Source organism: Galeopterus variegatus, unplaced genomic scaffold (assembly GCF_000696425.1).
Source record: "Galeopterus variegatus unplaced genomic scaffold, G_variegatus-3.0.2 Scaffold2062, whole genome shotgun sequence".
NCBI lineage: Eukaryota > Metazoa > Chordata > Mammalia > Dermoptera > Cynocephalidae > Galeopterus > Galeopterus variegatus.
Genome location: NW_007728173.1, coordinates 51,578 through 72,710, shown reverse-complemented (window position 1 = coordinate 72,710; position 21,133 = coordinate 51,578). Strand labels below are relative to the sequence as shown.

The 21,133-nt window shown below is 32.8% G+C and overlaps 1 protein-coding gene across 1 annotated transcript in view; it reads right to left on the bottom strand.

Annotated features, from left to right (window-relative positions):
* TOP2B (topoisomerase (DNA) II beta 180kDa) overlaps positions 1–15,081 on the bottom strand; it is a 44,975-nt gene extending 29,894 nt beyond the window's left edge. The window contains exons 1-10 of the mRNA XM_008580297.1: positions 14,924–15,081; positions 13,935–14,025; positions 12,545–12,608; positions 6,873–7,018; positions 5,951–6,048; positions 4,839–5,051; positions 1,793–1,966; positions 1,041–1,142; positions 820–957; positions 14–152 (exon numbers count right to left, since the gene is read on the bottom strand). Of these exons, the coding sequence (XP_008578519.1) occupies positions 14–152; positions 820–957; positions 1,041–1,142; positions 1,793–1,966; positions 4,839–5,051; positions 5,951–6,048; positions 6,873–7,018; positions 12,545–12,608; positions 13,935–14,022 (1,162 nt within the window). The 5' untranslated portion in view covers positions 14,023–14,025; positions 14,924–15,081. The remainder of the gene's footprint in view (positions 1–13; positions 153–819; positions 958–1,040; positions 1,143–1,792; positions 1,967–4,838; positions 5,052–5,950; positions 6,049–6,872; positions 7,019–12,544; positions 12,609–13,934; positions 14,026–14,923) is intronic.
* Positions 15,082–21,133: the final 6,052 nt, after the last annotated feature.

The following is a 21,133-nucleotide window of genomic DNA, read 5'->3' as shown; positions in this document are numbered from 1 at the left end:
ATCTGAATCTTACCAGCATCATTAGCATCATCCAGCTTGGGAATACCTTTGATTTTACTATATTTTACTGATGAACACTTCTTGTTCAGCTGAGTCTGAGCCTTAAATTTCACCCAGTTCAGGATACTTTCTACAATACCACAATTAGAGGCCTAAAAATCAAAAAATAATGGTGTACAAATAAGCCAGAAGTTCACACATTTACCTAAAATTTGTAGAACTTAATGTGATACCTAAAATCTGTGCAGTTTTAAGATGTTTTAGGGCAAAACAATAATGGTGAAGATAATAATGATACATGCTAGTAAATTTTACTCATCTGCAGTAAAACTAACTCAGGCAGCTATACACAATGACTTACTGCACTGAAATATAAACATGAAAAAAGGGTGACTAACTATATATGAGGAAAATTCTATTACAATAAACTCCATATATACATTGCTCTTGTTAAAATACTATTATAATAAACTCCAAATATACATTGCTCATTTATACTGTTTTATAAAATAATAAAATCTACCCTTTAAAGTTATCAGAATAAAGCATATTTATTAGTTTGTAGTATAAGCACACCTATACCTACAGTTAATATGAGAGGGAGAAACTAATCACAAATAGAATAAATAAGTCAGTTTTGGGTACAAAACTGTACTATCTACCCTAAGTGAATCATTGTGCAGTATATGCATGTACTGAAACAACACACTGGACCCGACAAATACGTACAGGTAAAAATTAAAATTAAAAAAAAAATAAATCAAGAAAATGACTTAATTCTTAATAATAATGCTGAAAAATAATACAAGTTTTACTTACTGCTTTAAAAAATTTTTCTGACAGTTGGCATTTGGACCCAAAACTTTTGGGCTGCAGTGTCATGTTTTCCTTAGTCTGGGAATCAAAAGTTGGATTTTCAATAAGGCAATTAATAAAAATCCATATATGGTTTTTTACCTGTTGAAAACATACCAGAAAAGGGTCAACATCAGAACTGATATTATTTAGTGATTCAGCAGAATATATAAAGCATCACTTACTTGAAATGGTTTCACTGATACACCAGCTTTGTTCTTTTTCTTAACTACTTCAATCAGTTTACCAACAACTTGGTCTACTACATAATCCACATGGCGTCCACCCTAAAGAGAAAATAAAAAGTATGGAATCCAAAATTTTCTAGTTAAAGTAGCAAAACTGACTCAGGATTTCTGTTGACTAGAGAAAGTGATGTTAGATTATAAAAAATATTGTACATGAAAAATTAAAAGAAGTTAAAACTTAAACAAGAGTGACAAATCATTACTTTAAACTATTCCAGGATATATTGTATTGCCCAACACTTTATTCTAGTCAAAGAATAAATAAGTATTTTTAGATGAAGAGAATTTTATCTGATTTTGAAATCCAAAAGCCTACATAAGAGGGTTCAAACTCCTTGGAACAGCAGGTAATACGTTCCACAATCTGACCACAAAACAGCCTCATCTCCTATTATTCTCTTTACACACTAAACTCAGGATACAAAATAAGGACTTCATTATCGTTCTAAATTTCATGAAATATAAATATGTTCAACAGTAAAGACTAACCATAAACTTTACAATGGATGTTTAAATAAATTGGAATACAGCTATTTCATAGAAAATAAGCTTTCATTTTCATAAATCAATTTTGATACAACAAAAACAGATTTGGTGGGGTTTTTTGATTGTTGTTTATTTTGTTGTTTTTAATAAAGCAACAATTGGAATCATTCTTCCAATGACTTGGAAACAATTTGCATACTTACTTTTGTAGTTGCAATACTATTTACAAAGCTGATTTGCTGGAATCCTTTTTCACTCAATGTGAGACAAACATCCCATCTTTCATTTGCAAGTTCATGAATAACTTTCAGGGCCACCCCAGTTTCATCCAATTTGTCTTTCACGTAAAGATCTACATAACTGCGAAATCCATTTACCTATTAATTTAAAAAAAACACAATAAACAATTTCATATTAGCAACTCAAATAGGTGAGTGCCATTAGGTATTTATACTTTCATTTCCTTTCATTTACATCAGCTCTTACTCCACAAATCCAAACCTTCAGGACTTTTCCCTAAGTCCTGCCCTATAAAAAGAAATTAATTTCTATGTATTCTTGATAAAGAAAGGACACGAAGGAACAACTGGAGAGGTAAATTATTGTAAAATCTTTCCAAAAAATTTTTTAAATGACAAAGTAGACTTCCAGTTTGAGTTCAGACATGCAGAAAGTTGGAAAAAAGGAAGCTTCTATCCTTACAAGAAAACAGCTGATCAGAAAGCAAATCAATGATTTTTCATGAACCCATCAAGGAATTGAGATCACAGGATAGCTGGCCATCCTGAAGTCTGGAAAGAGACAGGAGTCTGTAGGAAACCACAGAACCTAACTATTTGCTTACCTGGAGCAGAAGTTTAATAAGCCAGTAGGAACATTAAAGTAGAAATTTCGACTGATCGCTATAGGAAGAGCATAGACTACTGTGAGTGTGTGAAGCTTCTAGGGGCTGAAGTCACATGGAGTTCATACACTTTTACAGGTTTTTCCACTAGGGACCCTACCAGGTTCTCACAGGGAAGAGCAGAGAGAATATAGAGGAAGTTCTACCCATGGTGCTGGCTGAGGAAGAGGAACGGCAGCCACTGGGAAACCCACCCAGACCTATCTCCCTTACAAAAAAATAAAATAAAAATTTAAAAGAAACTTATTCTGCAGGGCCTCCAGGACAAAGGCTGAGAATGCTGGTGGATACCTGCTTCAGCTGGGAGAAGAGACTAGAGGGAAGAAGAAAAATCTCTACCTATGAAGGAAAGCATAAACACTTGCAAAGGTCAAACCCCTGAGATGAAGGCTCACTATGCACTCCAAAGACTGGGATGCAATCCGACATTAGAGAACACCTTCCCCACAATGTACCACCACCATGCTAACAAGCCTCCAATAACAACAGTGGGTTTCAGCTGGAAGAGCTGCAAAAGACAGACCGTCTCTAAGGGGCAGCTCAAAGAGAAGGCCCAAAGCCAAGAGGAAAGACAAAAACAAGAATTTGGAAGTCTCTGTACTTATAGTAGCAACAAACCTTGAAATTAGTAAGTAGTGCAAAACACACTTCAAATACAGCCCAACTCCTGAGCCAATTAAGTCCCAAACTAAAGCTTATTTACCTCAGTATCTCCTGCCCTATACAATGTATCTGATTTTCAACAAAAACTTACAAGACATGCCAAAAGGCAAGAAAAAACACAGTTTTGATAAAACAAAGCAATCATCAGAACCAGACTCAGATATGTCACAAGATGTTATAACATGTATCAGATAGGGCATTTAAAATAACTGTGATTAACATGTTAGTTTCCTGTGGAAGAGGTAGACAACATTCAACTTCAGCAGAGAGATAGAGACTATAAGAAAGAATTAAATGAAAATGCTAAAAATCAAAAACACAATAGAAGATATGAAGAATGCTTTTGACAGGCTCATCAGCCGACTTGAGGCAGTAGAGAGAAAAAATCAGTGATTTAGAAGATATGGCAGTAGAAATTAAACAAACTAAAACACAAAGAGACAACAGAGTGAATAAAACAGATTAAGCATCCAGGAGCTCAGTATAACACCACAGTATAACATATATAAAATTTTAATAGCAGAAGGAAAAGAAAGAACAGGAAAGAAGAAATATTTGAAATAATGGCCTAAAATTTTCAAAATTCTTGACAGACACTAAACAACAGATACAAGAAGCTCAGAGTACACCAAGAAGGATAAATAAAAACAAAAACAAAAAACATCTCACACATGAGCATATAATATTTAAAAAACCAAAGACAAAAAGAAAATCTTCTTGGCAGTCACAGGAAAAAGAAACACCTTACCAACAAAAGAACAGGGATAAGAACACAGCAAGAAAGAAAAGAATGGAGTGAAATCTTTAAAGTAATGAAAGAAAAAAGAAAAACACTGTTAACCCACCATTCTAAATCCAATGAAAATATCCTTTGAAAGTGAAAGAAAAATAAAGACTTTCTTAGACAAAAACTGAGGGAATTCATTGCCAGCAGTACTCTACAACAAACTTTAAAGGAAGACCTTTAGGCAGAAGGAATATGATTAAGATCAAAACCTTAGATCCACACCAGGAAATAAAGAGCATAGGGAATGGAGTAAATGAATGTGAAATATAATCTTTCATTGTATTTTTAATTGTTCTAAAAGATAACTGACTGCTTAAAACAATAACAATATCCCTAATTTTGGAATTTTTTCTGCCATTGTTTTTTCAAATATTTCTTCTGCTTCATTCTTTCTTCTCCTTCTGGTGTTTATAGCATATGTAAAAGAGAAATATATGATGACAATGACAATGACAAAAGGAATGGGAGGGACAACCTGGGGTTTTTACTGTTATAAAGTCCTTTCACTATTCATAAAGTGATATATTGTTTGAAGGTGGGCTTAAACCACCTACAAAAGTATATTTATTTAAACCCAAGGGCAACCACTAAAACAAGTTTTAATAAGAGGCATAAATAATAAGCAAAAAGAAGAGATAAAATAGAATCATAAAAAAATTCTCAATTAAAATCAGTGAAGGCAGAATAAAAGGAAACAAAAAATAAAGAACAAATACAATGAATCAGCTAGAAAAAGGGTAGATTTTAATCCAAACACATTAATGATCACTTTAAATGTCAATCATCTAAACACACTAGTTAAAAGAAGGAAGTCAGATTAGATTTTAAAAGCAAGATCCAACTATATCCTATCTACGAAATAACAAAGCATTAAACTATTTTAGAAGACACTTACAGGCAATTTCTTTCCATTAAACATGACTTTGACCCCTTTACACGAACCAGCCAAATCATATGCTCTTCTGGTCATGAGGGCCACAATATCCTTGTCAAGTTTTTCCATCTTAAATTTGGACAGATCTGGTTGGAATGTTATACATGTGTAATCTTCACCATCAAAATGTTTAATTTTGGCTTCAGAAGTCTTCATCATATTATTCATCCATGTCTTAAAAACAAACATTTGAATATTTCTATAAAGCTTCTATACTTTACAAGACTCAGCTCAAGAAAAACAACTATATACATCTTTCAACCTCAACACATACCAAATCCTTGAAACTGATATTAGAAATGAAGAAATTTTAAATACTACTATTATAACAAACTCATGTTACAAATAAAATAAACTATTATAGCTGTCAATAAAATATTTTTCAAAGTCTTCAACATGACTTAAGTTTTCACAAAAATAAAGTCATGATGCTTTTCCTGACAAAATTATTTTAGCATACATAAAATTTTAAACTATTTTCAAAGGCCTGCAAGAATAAAAGAAGATAAAATTTCAAAATATGAATTTAGGGCCGGCCCGGTGGCGCACTGGAGAGTGCGCTGCTTGGGAGCGCGGCGGCGCTCCCGCCGAGGGGTCGGATCCCATGTGGAGATCGGTTCCCGCTCACTGGCTGAGCGCGGTGCGGGTGCAACACCGAGGGTTGCGATCCCGTTGCCGGTCCCCGGTACGGGTGCAACACCGAGGGTTGCGATCCCGTTACCGGTCAGTAAAAAAGACAAAAAGGAAAAAAATATATATATGAATTTAATGACTGAATGAGGAATTTTTAAACATGATATTTATATGAATCTGTGAGGTTCAGTAAATTTTCACTAATACTTACCTAGATAAAAGGAAGTCTGTTAAATAAAGCATTTTGTTTTAAAGGAATGGTAGAAGATAGGCTTATATAAAATCTCCTAGGCATTCTGACATCTTTTTATTTTAATGACTTACTTAATGATTTAAAAAATAAAAGTTACATAGGTATGATTGCAATTAACCTAATATCCTATTATCTCAGCAAAACAACAAAACATTATTTTTAAAAAAGAAATAAATTACTATCATACCTGCTTAAAACTATGTTTGTATTCTTTGCAAGCCGTTTCTACCGTAAACTTTGTACTGAATATATTACAAAGTTTTGCACCATAACCATTGCGACCACCTGTCAGAAAAATGAATTGTAAATGGTTTAATAAAAATGATTTTAAATGATCACCTATCATAGGGCGAGTCTGTTGCAAAACAGTTCAACTTATTGCATTACCTTATCAATCAACAATTAAATATTCCAAAGTATGTTTAGATTTTTTTCATTTAAAGAAAGACACAATAAGATTTAGCACATACAGTAGTGTAATTAAAATAGGTATTTTGTAGATTCATTATCTTCATCACAATTTCAAAAAAATTTAGCTTAATATCTCTTAAGTCTATGTGAATATGAAATCTGCACTTTGTGTCAAAGTCGATTCTCTATTACAAAATTTGAATCTACAGTATGATCACTATCCAGAACCTTGGTTTTAAAAGGAAACTATCAACCTACTTGAGCAACATAAATTAGTAGAAAAACATTTCGTTTTGGTCAAAGCATTTAGGATTTTATTTACAGAATCTAGATTTTCAATCCTGACCCTCTTAAGAAAAACACTTTAAAGTAGTTTAATTAATACCAAAAGACTTGGTGCTATATAATAACAAGTTCATATATACAGGCATCACACCTATCTTATCTAAATCAAAACTCAAACTGTCAGCCAGGCTAGAATTACAGTAGTTCTAACATAAAAGTCAATATGCTATCAGACTTAAGCTTTTAAAATGTCACTGTTAGACTATAACCAAGATAATACTTATAAATGACAATTTTTTATAGATATTGTGAAAAGGATTTTCTCAAAACAAAACTGCATGGGTTTCCTTTCCTATAATATTTTATATTTTATATAAAAATAGTTTTCAATCAAAATTCCATTCAGACTTTACCTGTAACTTTTTTCTCATCATCATCATAGTTACTGGATGTTAAAAGTTGTCCAAAAATTAAAGCAGGAACATAAACTTTCTCTACTTTGTGTTCTACTACTGGGATGCCTTTCCCATTATTCCAAATGCTTATAATGTTAGATTCACTGTAAATAAACAAGCAGAATTTAGAGCTTAAAATAGTTTAAGTATACGTTAATTAATTTCCATGTAAAGCAAATTAATACATAATAGAACCGAATGACTATAAGCAAGATACCAGTCATTACCAATTGGAAGACACTGACTTATCTTTCAAGAAAATATTTGCTGAGGATGCATATTTCTATTCCTGAGCTATAACTCAAATTAGGATCACTAAGATCTGCAAGGTAATACTGCAAAATTCCTTGAGAAGAAACTCTTCTCAACTTCCCAGAAAACAGTAAAAGGACTAAAGTTTTTTATAAGAAGTCAGCTATAGATTCAGTTTTCTTTTCATATACATTAGCCATGATCTTACCGTTTGATTCAACCAGTATACCACCTGTGAACCACAAGCTCTGCAGAGCCAATAGCCATAACCATTTTCATTTCCTATCTAACTGCTGAAGCAGTACAGATGAAAAAGGGACAGCCTGAAATGTGTCCCATTCTCAGCCTAAATGTTAGATGGCTGTTTGTATTGTGTCAATCACTGTCATAAATTAATTTCACTGGTTTTAAAATATGTAGATATTACCTATTTTAGGTCCTTTAGGTTGTTCTGTCACAAAACTATCCATTTTAACCCTGAATGATACGGAGTAGAGGATCCTACAGGTAACAGCAACTTGACATAGGCAATAGTCCAGAGGAAAAATTTTACCCACCTTATTGTTTTAAAAGGATAAAAGTACAACACTTTTGTCCATTTAAGGTCCAAATTTGCAAAGAGAGACAGCTTTAAAACCGACACAGAGAACTGGCTTTAAAAGCTATCATTTGTCAATCTGATTCACAATTATTCTTAGATACTCTGTTTTACTTATACATACCTTAATCTCAAGAGTTACTGGAAATAGTTATTACACTAAAAATTAAGTTATAAAAACCAAAATGAAAATTAAAGATCCAAAGTGTTAAAATTATCTAAATAAAAAGTTTTTTGAAAAAAGAAATAAAGAAACTAAAAACTTTTAACATAACATCTTCCCTCCCCAAATCAACAACCGTTTTTTACTCTTACTCTCCAACAGAGCTTCATTTCTCCTAGTCTGCTATGCTCAAATTTTTCAAATTTTTTTGATTCATATCTCCTGATCATTCTTTAGAATCTAGTCATCTAATCTTATCAATTTGTTCTAGTAAATTCATTTCATACCAATTCTTCATTCCAAATGCCAGTATGAGTCTAGATAGACAAATATCACCTTAAAACACTGATTACTGAAAGTCACCTTGCTAGCCACTCCACTTAAATATATTTTGCATAACTATGATGAACTTAATACAGCTTTCATAACACTATTTTTTGCTCTAGAATACATCAGTAGTTCCACATTTTCCATAAAAATCAAGCTTAAAAGTCCTTTAGCATATGTTCGAGTTCCATTATCCATATCCATACTGATAGCCAAATATAATTGCCACTATTCTGCAACATGCATCTTATTTTTCCTTCAGGTTAGTTTTTTACTTGTCCATATTCATTCCCAATACTACCATTTCTTTATTCATTGATCTCTTCCTTGTTTATAATGTCTTTTTCCTCTCTCCTTTGTCTAGCCAAATTTTACCCAAACTTTTAGGATCTGTTTGGGACTTCAGTTCTCCATTAAGTCTTTAACAATGCTTTCCAATCCTCCTTATATTGAGACTAGAAAAAAACAAATTATTTACTGGGGACCTCATGAGATAATTAAGTTATCTCACCTGTTGATGAACAATCTCTACAAAATAACAATTGAACATTTAAATATGTAATAGTTTCAAACTCTTTTGTTCTTTCGCTTATGTATCATATCTTCAGAGATAAAAACTGTACCTTGGAAACAAGGACCATGTATTGCACTACTTTTTTAGACTTCCAAATAGTTCCCAGTTTGGGCTTAAAACCTACAATTTATGAAGCATCTATTTTCTACAAGAAACTATATGGAACTTAAAATTAATAGAGAAGAATTATACAAATTAAATAAAGATAGGCAAAGAATGGAATATTACACATCTTGACAAAAAAAAGGCAATATACCTGTGAAAAAATCTTTAAAAATGTTTCATCCGGGCCGGCCCGGTGGCGCACTCGGTTGAGTGCGGCGCTTGGGAGCGCGGTGGCGCTCCCGCCAAGGGTTTGGATCCCATATAGAGACCGGTCAGCTCACTGGCTGAGCGCGGTGCGGGCGCGACACCGAGGCTTGCGATCCCGTTGCCAGTCAAGAAAAAAGACAAAAAGGAGAAAAAAAAAAAAAAAAAGGTTTCATCCTCTTTAGTATATATGGTGGTAATCTTGTAAACTGATTACCTTCATCATAGATTCAAAAAAAAAAAAAAAAGCTGGTCTTCTCCTATATTCAATAAGTCTATATGAGCATGAAACTGGAACTTTCTGTCAAAGTTACATCTCTATTACAAAATTTCAATCTATATCACTTCCCAGATCTGTCATTTATTTCTGTAATCTCTAAACAATTATTCAGAATTTTGTAACTATATTCTTTGCTCCATCAATAATCCTCACAGAGATATTAGGAATAAGGACACTGTTTGAATTAACTACAAATAAAGTCTCAAAAATAAAGCTAAAAGAAACATTGAAAACAATCTAAATATCCAATATACATCAATTGGAAAGAGGTTAAATTATGATACATCAATATAATAAAATACTTGAGGATTGTTAGAAAGCATTAAAGTGGATCTTTATAAATTAATTGGGAAGGCTGACTACAATAACAGGAATAAAAATCAAAAGATACAAAATAGTATATATATTATGGCCCCTTTGTTAAAAAAAAAGAAATGTATATTTATATATATTTTTTAGCATGAGTATGTATTATTTTGAAAGCTATAGTTTTAATGTTTCAACCCTAAATAAACAAAAAACTTAAGCTAGAAGAATAGTTAGGACTCTGGTTAACGTGCTTTGCACATGTTTGTTTGTTTTTCATCAGATAAATGCCATCAAATAAATTGTTCCAATACTATCCATTATGTTACATTATTTAGTGACCTTTAAGCTCCTCTGTAAGAAGTTTCTCCGAATCCTTTAAGTTCCAGAAGAGCTGTCCAAATTCTGCATGTTATGTCTTGCTAATCTATTTCTATGCCTTTTATAACCATGACTTTTTAAATTTTATCCCTACATCACATGGTACTATATTAAAAAAAGAAAAGAATAAGAGCTAAGCTATACTGTATATCTTATACACTCAGCCCATTAGCTATTAAAAGTTAACCTCTCCTTCATACAAGTTCCTGTGCATACATGCACAAAGATAAAAATCTGCTATACAAAAATGTTAAACAGAATGAAACTCAAAGGATACCAAAACAGACAGCAGAGAAAACTGGGTCAATTGGATAAACAGCCTAACAGCACTTTTTCCAATTTAAATTCTGCTGTAAAATGACTTCTTTTTTTTTTTTTTTCCTTTCTGTCTTTTTTCATGTCCGGCAACGGATCGCAACCCTCAGTGTCGCGCCCGTACCGGACCGGGACCGGCAACGGGATTGCAACCCTCGGTGTTGCGCCCGCATCTCGCTCAGCCAGTGAGCGGGAACCGGTCTGTATGTGGGATCCGAACCCTCGGTGGGAGTGCCGCCGCGCTCCCAAGCGGCGCACTGTAGCAGTGCGCCACCGGGCCGACCCGTAAAATGACTTCTTATACTACAAATCTAACTTATGCAAAAATTATAACTCTTGAAATAAAATTGATTTTAATAAAAATGACACTAATTCTGTAGTATATGTAGTAAACAAAAAATAAGAAATGACTTTATGGGAGGAAATTCACAAAAGACAAAATGTTACGTTTAAAATTCAAAAATAAAATATAAAGATCAACTTCCCACAAAACACTTGCTTACTGCTGTTTTAAATAAATATAAAAATTAAATTGAAGGCAGGAGAAATACTCAAAAATCTCTCATCAGTGATTTGTAAACAACAACAACAAGAAAAAAGAGAGAGGAGAGGTTAAAATATACTACCTTCACCCCTTCCTCCTTGGAGTAGGTAAGAATTTTTGTTTTATATTGAAATAAAAGAATTTTGTAGCAGACGTAGTTAAAATGAGTTGAAGATAAAGAAAGAAAAAAAAGAAGTCTATCGATATCTGATTGCCATTAAGAACTAAATAAATTTAGTTATAACTCTATCTCACTCTCATACCCCCACAAAAATGTTTGTTAATTAAAAAGAAATTTGAAAAGGAAGTGATCAAGGCACTGCTAGTTACACAGAATTACTCCTTGTACAGAATCTGTAATAAACTAATGAGTAAAGTAAACCACCAAGAGTCCTTATCCAGTCTACAGAGTTGTTTTATAGCTCACTTTTTTGTCACTTTGTTATGACAGGATTCTATAATCTGTTTTTAAATTCAATCTTGTTGGATTAAAGTGGCAAGAATAATTAAGATAAAAGAATTAAATAATCACAACTATGTTAAACAAGAATGTATTCAAGGAATGTCCCTTCTTCCTTAGTTTTATCAGAATCTTTCTGATAAAAAATTCCGAATTTTGAAAAACTTCCTTAAAACAATCTTAAGCTTCTGTAAGTCGTAACTTATAAGTGTCCTGTACACCTAACCATATATATTCTCAAGAATGTACTCATAGTAGAAATGATCCAAATAAAAAAAATTAAGAAAGTGAGAAAAAGAAAAATCAAGAACAGAAAAAAAAAAATCAACAGAACAGTTATGTGGTACCATTTTCATATAAGATAGTTAATATCATCATATAACCAAATATAAATTATAGTTTCATTATACCATTAATCGAAACCTTGCCATCTGAAATTAGATTCTTGACAGTAAGACTATACCTGAATTGTTAAATTTTCATGTCTATGAGAGAAAAATCTTAAAATCATGCTAAATGACAAATGAAATTAAAAAAGATAAATGTAATGTAGTATTTTACAAAAGACATACTGGTAAAAACAGGATAAACATAACAACTGTGTTTCTGATTTAAAACTATTATTATTTTTTTTATATTTTCTCATGCTCCCCCCAAAAATCACCATAGTAAGATCTAATTAGCTAATCACCTGGTATATAGTCTGTAATACCAGTAGTACCTAATTTATTAAATGTCATAAATACTGAAAATGTCCAGATGCTGGTCGTGAAAAGTAAATTTAACCCATAATGTATCTGGAATAGCAATAACAATAGACCTTAGCCTTGAGTCCCAAAGTAGGAGTAAAAAGGAAAGATACAGTGATTACTCTAGCAGCTGAAACAGCATCCACAGCATCAAAGAAAAATGGTCTCCAACAGCTCCCATAGGGAAGTACTATGGAAAAAAAGGTCATAAATCACAGAGAAAAAAAAGAGGCAAAAATTACAAGGTCTCAATCAACAGGGAAATAAAGGAGTATCAACGATATATACTATTCATGTGAATAGTATTCATAAGTTGGGGACAACCTGAATAAAACAACTTAGCATAAAAAATTAAACATGAAATATACTTACGGATCAATAGAAACTTTAATACAGGTCATGTTCTTATCCCTCTGTTTATTGTCAGCAGCATTAACTACAAAATTAAATATCTTAATGAGTAATAAAATATACATAATTATATAAATAAATTCATGGACACAATTATATGTGCATTACTTCTTAATATAAATATCTACATATGGTATAGTTAATGAAAATAATTACTAACTTCTAACACAAAACCTTATTTTCCAAATAATATTCCTAAATTTTATATCACACCAAGTTACCATTATGTTTTCCAACACACAAAAGGGAGGAAATGTTTTAGAGATATATACAAACAAATTAAAGAGCAAACATCTGCATTCACAACCCCCTAATCCACATCTAAAAGTAAAAAATCTCATTTAATTATATTTTATTTTGGTAACAAAAATTACTATCAATTGATCTCCGTGTAGTGATTTTTATAGGCAGATTAAACTAAAACCAACCAATTATTTCTGAATTACAAAGTCTTTAAAACCCTTAGAAATCAAAATTCTAAATCCTATGCACTATCACTGATAATAAAAATTTTTTGCATTCATTAACCACTGCTTCAAGAAAATTTGAACACAAGCTAGTTATCAAATTGAACTTCAATCATAGAAGGTATATGCTCCTAACAAACACTGTGTAATCAACTTAAAATCATAAAATCAGGTGGATAGTTGGCGGGGAAGAGTGAAGGCATAAAATGTAACCAGTTTTTACTTTCCTCTCGTTTTCCAAAAGACTATTAAGAAGAAGCTCATACAACCCTACTCTCTAAGAAACCTCAAGTTGCACTGAAGAGGTAGTAGAGCAGAGAATCTCTAGAAAGTCTCAAGTTAAAAACATTTCCACAGTACAAGCATTCCCTAGGAGTCAATTAGGTATTCACACTTCATTGTAATTTAATTAATCATGTGATCTAGAGGGAACAGAGATCAACTAGAACAATGGTTACTAATCTTGGCTGCCCCATAAAAACATTTGATATGTTGATGAAAAACGCAAATTTACATGTCCCACCTCCAACTCATTGAATCTGCAAGCTCAGGCCCGGAAATCTCCATGTTTAACACGCGCCCCCCCAGGAAACTGGATGCTAGCAAACCCCAGATGACCACACTTAACAGGAGTACAGCACCAATTGCTACAAATACAACACATTCGTTTTACAGATAAACAAGCTGAAACACAAAAATATGAAGCATAGAGATATAAAAATATTACAGCTAATGCTATAAATTTTCTGAAGAACATTTATATTAAGCATAAAAGCCAGAGATATACCTTTAAAAGTTATACTGTAAGTCTGGCTTTATACATACATGGACATTATAACGACATTCATAGAAACAGATGCATTAAATCCTAAACAAGTACTCACCCAAAATTTCATCAAAGATCTTGTATAAACCCGGCACAAAGGTAACCTCTCTGCAATTCATTCCCACATCTTCATCATACACCCACATAAACTGCATTGAAAGAGAAATTCAAAAACGCTTTTTCACTCCATAAATCCTTAACATCAATTTTACATAGTATAAACCCACATTTGGTCATTTAGTCTATCAAAATACTTAAATCTTCAAAGCAGAAAAACACACATAACTTCAGTTATAGTCAACTTCACTATTCATATTGAATTTAAATAAACTCAAAACTGAGAAATTGCTCATTTTGTACCGTCTGTATTCTTATTCATACATAAAGTTAGCTTTAATATAAGACACCAAGAATTTTTAGAAACAGTAAGTAAATAAAATAATAGAAAAATACAAAAACATATTTACTTTAGACTTTTACTTCATGCTTTAGATCTTTCTATAGTATAGGGAGCACAGAGTAAAATAATATGAACAAAGCATGATTCATGAATCAGAGAAACCGAGCTTCAAAATCCAGCTTTTACTAGTTGAGGGATCTGAGGAAGTAACCTAAATTTATTCAAGCTTCCCTTTCCTCATCTATAAAAAGGAGATAACAGCACCTACTTCCCAAAATTGTTAGGATCAAATGGGATAATATATGTAATATATGTAAGCCACATCCGTAGTAAGCATGAAATAATAGTCAATGTATAAATATAAATTCTAGAACGTACTAACATTAAAGTAAACCACAGTATAAATTTAAGGACTTTTATTAAAAAATTCACATGGCACCATTTTACTCCATACTTCTTTCTTCGTTTTATCTGTAGAAGGAAAATACGTTTCTGCTTCTAGATCTCTCTCCCTACTTTGCTCATGACTATAGAGACATGAAATCATGGACTTAGAAAGCATATAATCACAATAATTTTATTAATATAGTAAAAAAAAGCTATAGATACACAACTCTAGATTTTAATCAATTTTAGAAAATAATTACCTGTGTCAATGGCTCCACTGATCCTATATATGTATCAGGACGAAGGAGAATGTGTTCAAGTTGTGTCTTCTTCTGATATACTCTCTCAACAGACAACTTCTTTGAAGAATCATTTTTGTTTGCAATTTCTGACTCTTCTTTTCTTGCAGCATTGTTCTGATCAAAAAGAGTCTAAAATTAACCAAAAAATCAAATTTAAATAACCTACCAAAGGGCAAACTAAAAAGTGTATGGAGACATAACATGTGTTCTCCTTTTTAATGGAAAAATTATCTTTCAAACTCACTGATTTTTAAGTCCTGAAGAGAAAACAGGTCTACTCACTGACAGTCTAGTTCTTTTCATAATACAATGTGAAGCTGCAGTTTTGACTGAGCCCAAAATATGGGTACAGTCACAAGACTCATTAAACAGCCTCCATCTATTCAATCTAGAAATATAAACATTTCCCAATTATGTAAAACATGAAGTGAATTTCTGTGGTCCTCAAAATTTCCCAAGGAATGTAAGTTCTGGTCAAGTTATAGAATCACAATGACTGAACCTGGCTGGCTGCAATAGTCCCAAAACCTTCCAAATGTCGATTCCCTGCCATTAAGCTACTAAAGACCATAGCAAAGGGTGGGCAAAAATATCCTACACAAAATATTAACGTATGTGGTTAATAAACTCTAATATGGCTAAGAATAACATGGTTTATTAAATTATCAAATTTCACACATTTTTGCCCCAATACTGAGGCACCCTATGATCCCAGTTTCTCTGCCAGTTCCATGGAGGCGGAGGTTGGTGATCCTACTTCCTACTGTTCCTTATAGCAGATGAGGATTCGAAATAAATTCCCAAGGTCTAGAAACTTCGCTGTCTTCTCAACAGCAACAGAGAACACACCTCTCTCCTTCTGACATTCCCTTATGCTAATACCTATGAATCTCATTAAAAGAAGGGTATTATGATGGCCTGTTTTTTTTCATTGTCAAAAAAATAACTCAACTGTAAAACACAATGAGAATTGAGATATCTTCAAAGGCCTTTGACCTTTAGTAGAAATAAAAGAAATAGAAGGCAAACAATAGAAGATAGAGAGATTTGCGCATTTAAAGAAGCAGTATACAGCTTCCATTCAGATCCTAGACGTAAACATACCATCATCTTTAAAGTTATTATTTTTTAAAAAAATGTCATTAAGTATGTCTAAAAATCAACAGGCATAACCTCTGAGTAGTCTAAATCAAGACAAGAATTGTAACATAAAAACCCTAAAAAAATTCAAACCTTAATTACAATTTCTCGATGCCATAAATTTTATATAAAATCAGAGATTTAATACCGCTTCAAAATAAGAGTATACAAATAACTCACTTTCTAGATTTTAAAACATATTCGTATACATTATTTCATTTACAAGTTTATTCATTAACATTGCTCAGAATCAATTAAAAATAGCTTTGGACAAAAGAGAATAATTGTTTCATAAGGTTGTCATACTCTATTTCTGCCAAGAGTTAGATTATGAATTAGTTGGCCAGATATATGAACTGTATTTTTAAAATTCCAGATAGTCTCCAACTTTCTAATCATGTTCCTTGCTTTTTATGATGAGGCAATTAGATTAATTTATAGAAACAAATCTAACAATAAATACATAATTAATTTTAAAATGGATCCTCAGAATAGTTAGAACAAAGACCATAATGACTAAAAACACGCTCTTTTAAAAGGTGCTGAAAGATGATGGATGCTATAGCATCGAAGGTGTTTCTACCATTAACTTATAGCTGCAATTCTAAGTTTGCAATTATTGGCATAAAGGTTAGTGACATATAATAACCATACGAGTAAGGGCTTTCCTATTCTAGGCTATTGCTCCAAAACAAATCCCACCACAAGGAAAATATTTTCAAGATTAGACTTAACCAGAGGCTCATGTCTATCTAATTTGGACTTCTGAGTTTGTCCCTGATGAGTCACACTGAACTAGTGACACACAGGGATGAAAAACAGGGGTAAAGCCCTACCTCATTCCTTATTCAAGAATTTACAACTTTTTCCACACCTCCTTACTAACAATTGCCACATCTTCCTCTTTATATCTCTTCTCAAAGGAATATATGAGAAAAAAGAAATGTTTAGCCTGGACCTACCAGATCCCTATCAAGTTCAAAAAGCTGTTATTCTTGCTAAGATAATGTCTTAACAATCAGAAAACATGTGAGTGAAGTCAGTAAGATGGCAGAATAGGAAACCCCAGACCCTCCTTCCCCCATGGAGACATGGATTTAACAACAACATTCAAACCAATTGCCTTTGTGAGAAATCCAAAAACCACTTAAGAAGCTCCAGGTGAGCTCAAAACCACATCAAAACCCATGGGCCCACCACCACCATCTACCCCAGCAAGGCAAGATTGGGAGGAAACCCCCAACTTCCAACTTCTCTCTGAGAGAGAGAAAGGGGATGTACCTCCTCCAATGAGAGGGTGCAGGTAATGTTACCTCAGGGACTTGTTTCTGTCTTGTCCAAATCTAAGAACTGACAGGAACAGGGTGCCAAATGTCCACTGATAGATGAATGGATAAAGAAAATGTTATTATGTACATTATATAGCATTAAAAAAAAAGGAATTCCTGTCATGTGCTACAACATGGATGAACCTCAAGGACATTATGCTAAGCAAAATAAGCCAGTCACAAAGGACAAATACTGCATAATTCCACTCACATGAAGTACCTAAAGAAGTCAAAAATCACAGAAAAAGAAGGTAGAAAAATAGTTACCAAGTAACTAGAAGGAATGGGAGCAGGTAATTAATGTTTAGGGGGTGTAGTTTCAGTTTTTGCAAAATGAAATAGTTCCAGGGACCTGTTGCACAACAACATAAATATATTTAGCACTATAGAACTCTACACTTAAAAATGGTTAAGATAGTGCTATGGGTTAAACATGTCTCCCAGAAGTTCATGTATTGAAAACTTGATCGCCATTGTAACACTGTTAAGAGGGTAGGAAATCCAATTATAGTATTTGAAAGGTGGGGACTTTAAGACATGATTAGATTGTGAGGACTGTGCCCTTGTGAATGGATTGATCCATTCATGCAATAATGGGTGTGGTTCTGAAGGCTTTATAAAGAGAGTGAGGTTAGCATTCCCACTTGCTCAACCCATTCTCGCCATATGAAACCCTGAGTTACTATAGAGAGTCATCTCACCAGGAAGAAGGCCTTCACCAGATGTGTTCCCTGGACTTTGGACTTCTCAACCTCCAAAACTGTAAGAAATAAATTTCATTTCTTTCTAAATTACCCAGTTGCAAGTATTCTAAGTAACTGAAACGGACTAATACAGATAGTAAATTTAATGCTATATGGTTTTTACCACAATTAAAAGAATATCAAAGAACATGAGAAATGTAGTTTGCTCTGTCTAATTACTATTTGTAATTTTCTCTAGGAAGAATATATAAATACTATAAAATAAGTAAGACATTATACTTAGAACACTTTATGCCAAAATATTTTGCCTAAATATCATATGACAGGTGTTGAGAAAATAAAAACAGTTACCAAACTATTTAAAGTAATGAAAAACATTAAGGGACACATATTATTTACAGAATACCATAATAAAACAGATGTTCTGAGGTCATTTGTAGATGGTTGAGGCCATTTGTAGAAGTTTTGAGGTCATCTGAGGTCATTCATAACAATTCTCAATTATGATATTAAAATAATGTCTAAAACGATATAAACCTCTATATCTGGATACACTGTACTTCACTGAGTAAAATAATTTCAGTTTCCATATTGAAAAATATTTGTGTGAATTATAATCTTCCATCACTATAGCTTTTATATGAAATTATATTAGTAAAGGTAACTAAATATTTTTAAATTGTCTAGTAGCTTATTAAAACTACATTGTTAGGCCTGCCCGTGGCTCACTTGGGAGAGTGTGGTGCTGATAACTCCAAGGCCCCGGGTTCGGATCCCATATAGGGATGGCCGGTTTGCTCACTGGCTGAGCGCGGTGCTGACAATACCAAGTCAAGGGTTAAGATCCCCTTACGGGTCATCTTTTAGAAAAAAAAAAAACTACATTGTTAGTGAGCAAAGTTACAAAAGAGTATATACAAAATGTAAGTCCATTTTAAATATGTCAGAAAAAAATTATGTGCAATTTATGCATACATAGGAAAAATATAAAATATACTCAACAGAATATTTATGAAAATTATCTATAGGAAGTTTAAGTCTGGGTCATTTTTATTTTCTTTTCAGGTACATGTTTTCTAATTTTCCACAATGAATACATAAAGGAATATGTTAAAAGCTTATTAATCCATGCATATGAAAACATAATTAAGCTACAATACAACTGAAGACTTCTTTTCCTAGAGACACTGTTTATACTTAATACTTCTGCAGCCCCAACTTTCTCACTAGAGTCTAGGCAAAAAGGTAAATAAAACCAAAATAAACAAATAAACTGGCAGCCTTGGCAGAGAAGAAAGTAGAAATTAACACTGCGGTCAGATTTGTCTTTTATATTCCCATTCTCAACAAATGGCAGTTTTACTTTCTTGCTCAATAGCTGCAAACATGGGAGGATCTTTCCTAAGATGTCTATAAGCTTTTTTAACAGAAAGCTGGAATAATGGTCTCTTTCAGCTCCTGTTTATTAGCAGAAAGTTGTCCCCTGAGTAACGTCCAGTCCACTAAAAATCAAAATCTGGAGGTAAGGGGAGAGGGCAACTTCTCCCAGTTAATGGGATTGTACCATCCCCAAAACAAGTATGAATACAAACACCCTTGGGCTTAGAAGAGAGAAGCTAAATGAGAAATCTGCTTTGTACCTTCTCCCCAGCTGTTATCATCGCTATCTCTACCTCTAAAAGAAGCGTCGCCCTGGGTAGCTCTTCAGTTTTAACACTTTGCTGACAATATTCAGAAAAGAGAACAGGAATTAGCTTGAACAAACACAGGCCAGCAAACTAATATCTATACATTTATAAACACATTCTCAATTCCACAGATGAAGAATGATGTATATTTCATAGCTCTAGGCTAAAAGAATTATGCCCATATTAGACATAGGAAAATGGGGCCTTTTAATTTAACCTTTTCTTATGTCTTATTTCTTATTCATAGTAGTAAGATAATCATGTACTCTATTACACATTGAATAAAAATTAACACTATACTTTGAAAATAATCAAACACCAAGAGCATTCTAAATAAATTTGCTTTTAGGTTTAATAACAATAGAAAACTCATGAGTTAAGTTTATTTGTAACTTACTTCACTGCTTTAATTTGTTTTTGTGGACAAATTACCAAGCTATTTATAGTAATAAGTAATTCCAGTACCCTGTTACATTGGAATCTAAGAAATCAAGGCAACATTTTCATTCCCTTGTAAAACTAAAGACAATGAAAATGTAAAATAATCCCCATACTAGAATAAACATCCTACACATATTTAAAAGTTATTTTAATTCTATTATTTGTGATTTATACATTTAATGACACCATAATTGATTTTTTCTTGAGTCCAAAAACTGGTTGTCAAATTAAACAAAGCATTATTTGGGATTTTTCAATTATAACAAAAATATCACAATAAATATATAAAATGTATTTTAAATATTAACCTATTTTATAGCACTTTTCTAATATTTCTAACTCCTAATAAAAAAAAACAGATTTAATGCTTATCCAAGATCATTCTGTAAAAAAATGATTCTTCCATGTACAGAGTTGTCAGATATAACAATTTGGGGCAATCACCCACAGTTCCTGTTTTTCTGTGGCAGAATGAATTGCTGCCAAAGAGGGGAAAGGAGATGGTTTGCCAGTTGGTACTAAAAAAGAACTGAGGTACTCTATTCATTCACATAATCAGCACAGAAATGGCACCATCACCAAGCCAACAAGAGTGGGACTGGGGGCTGGCAGCCTAGCAACAAGCCCTTTCTCTTACTTTCTGTATAATCCCCTCAGACTTAACATTAACCTTCTGTGACATTCTTTTCTCCCTCAAGACTGCCATCCTTTGATGTTCATTTTAACCGTATTTCACTGATATAAATATGTAGAGGGGCCACATTACCTACCCACCACTAATGAAACAAAAAGCAACAATGTGTCCCCCATCTTTGCTCTTCCAGAAATGCCCTCCCAATGTAAGGGAAAAGGAAAGAGGTAGAAGAT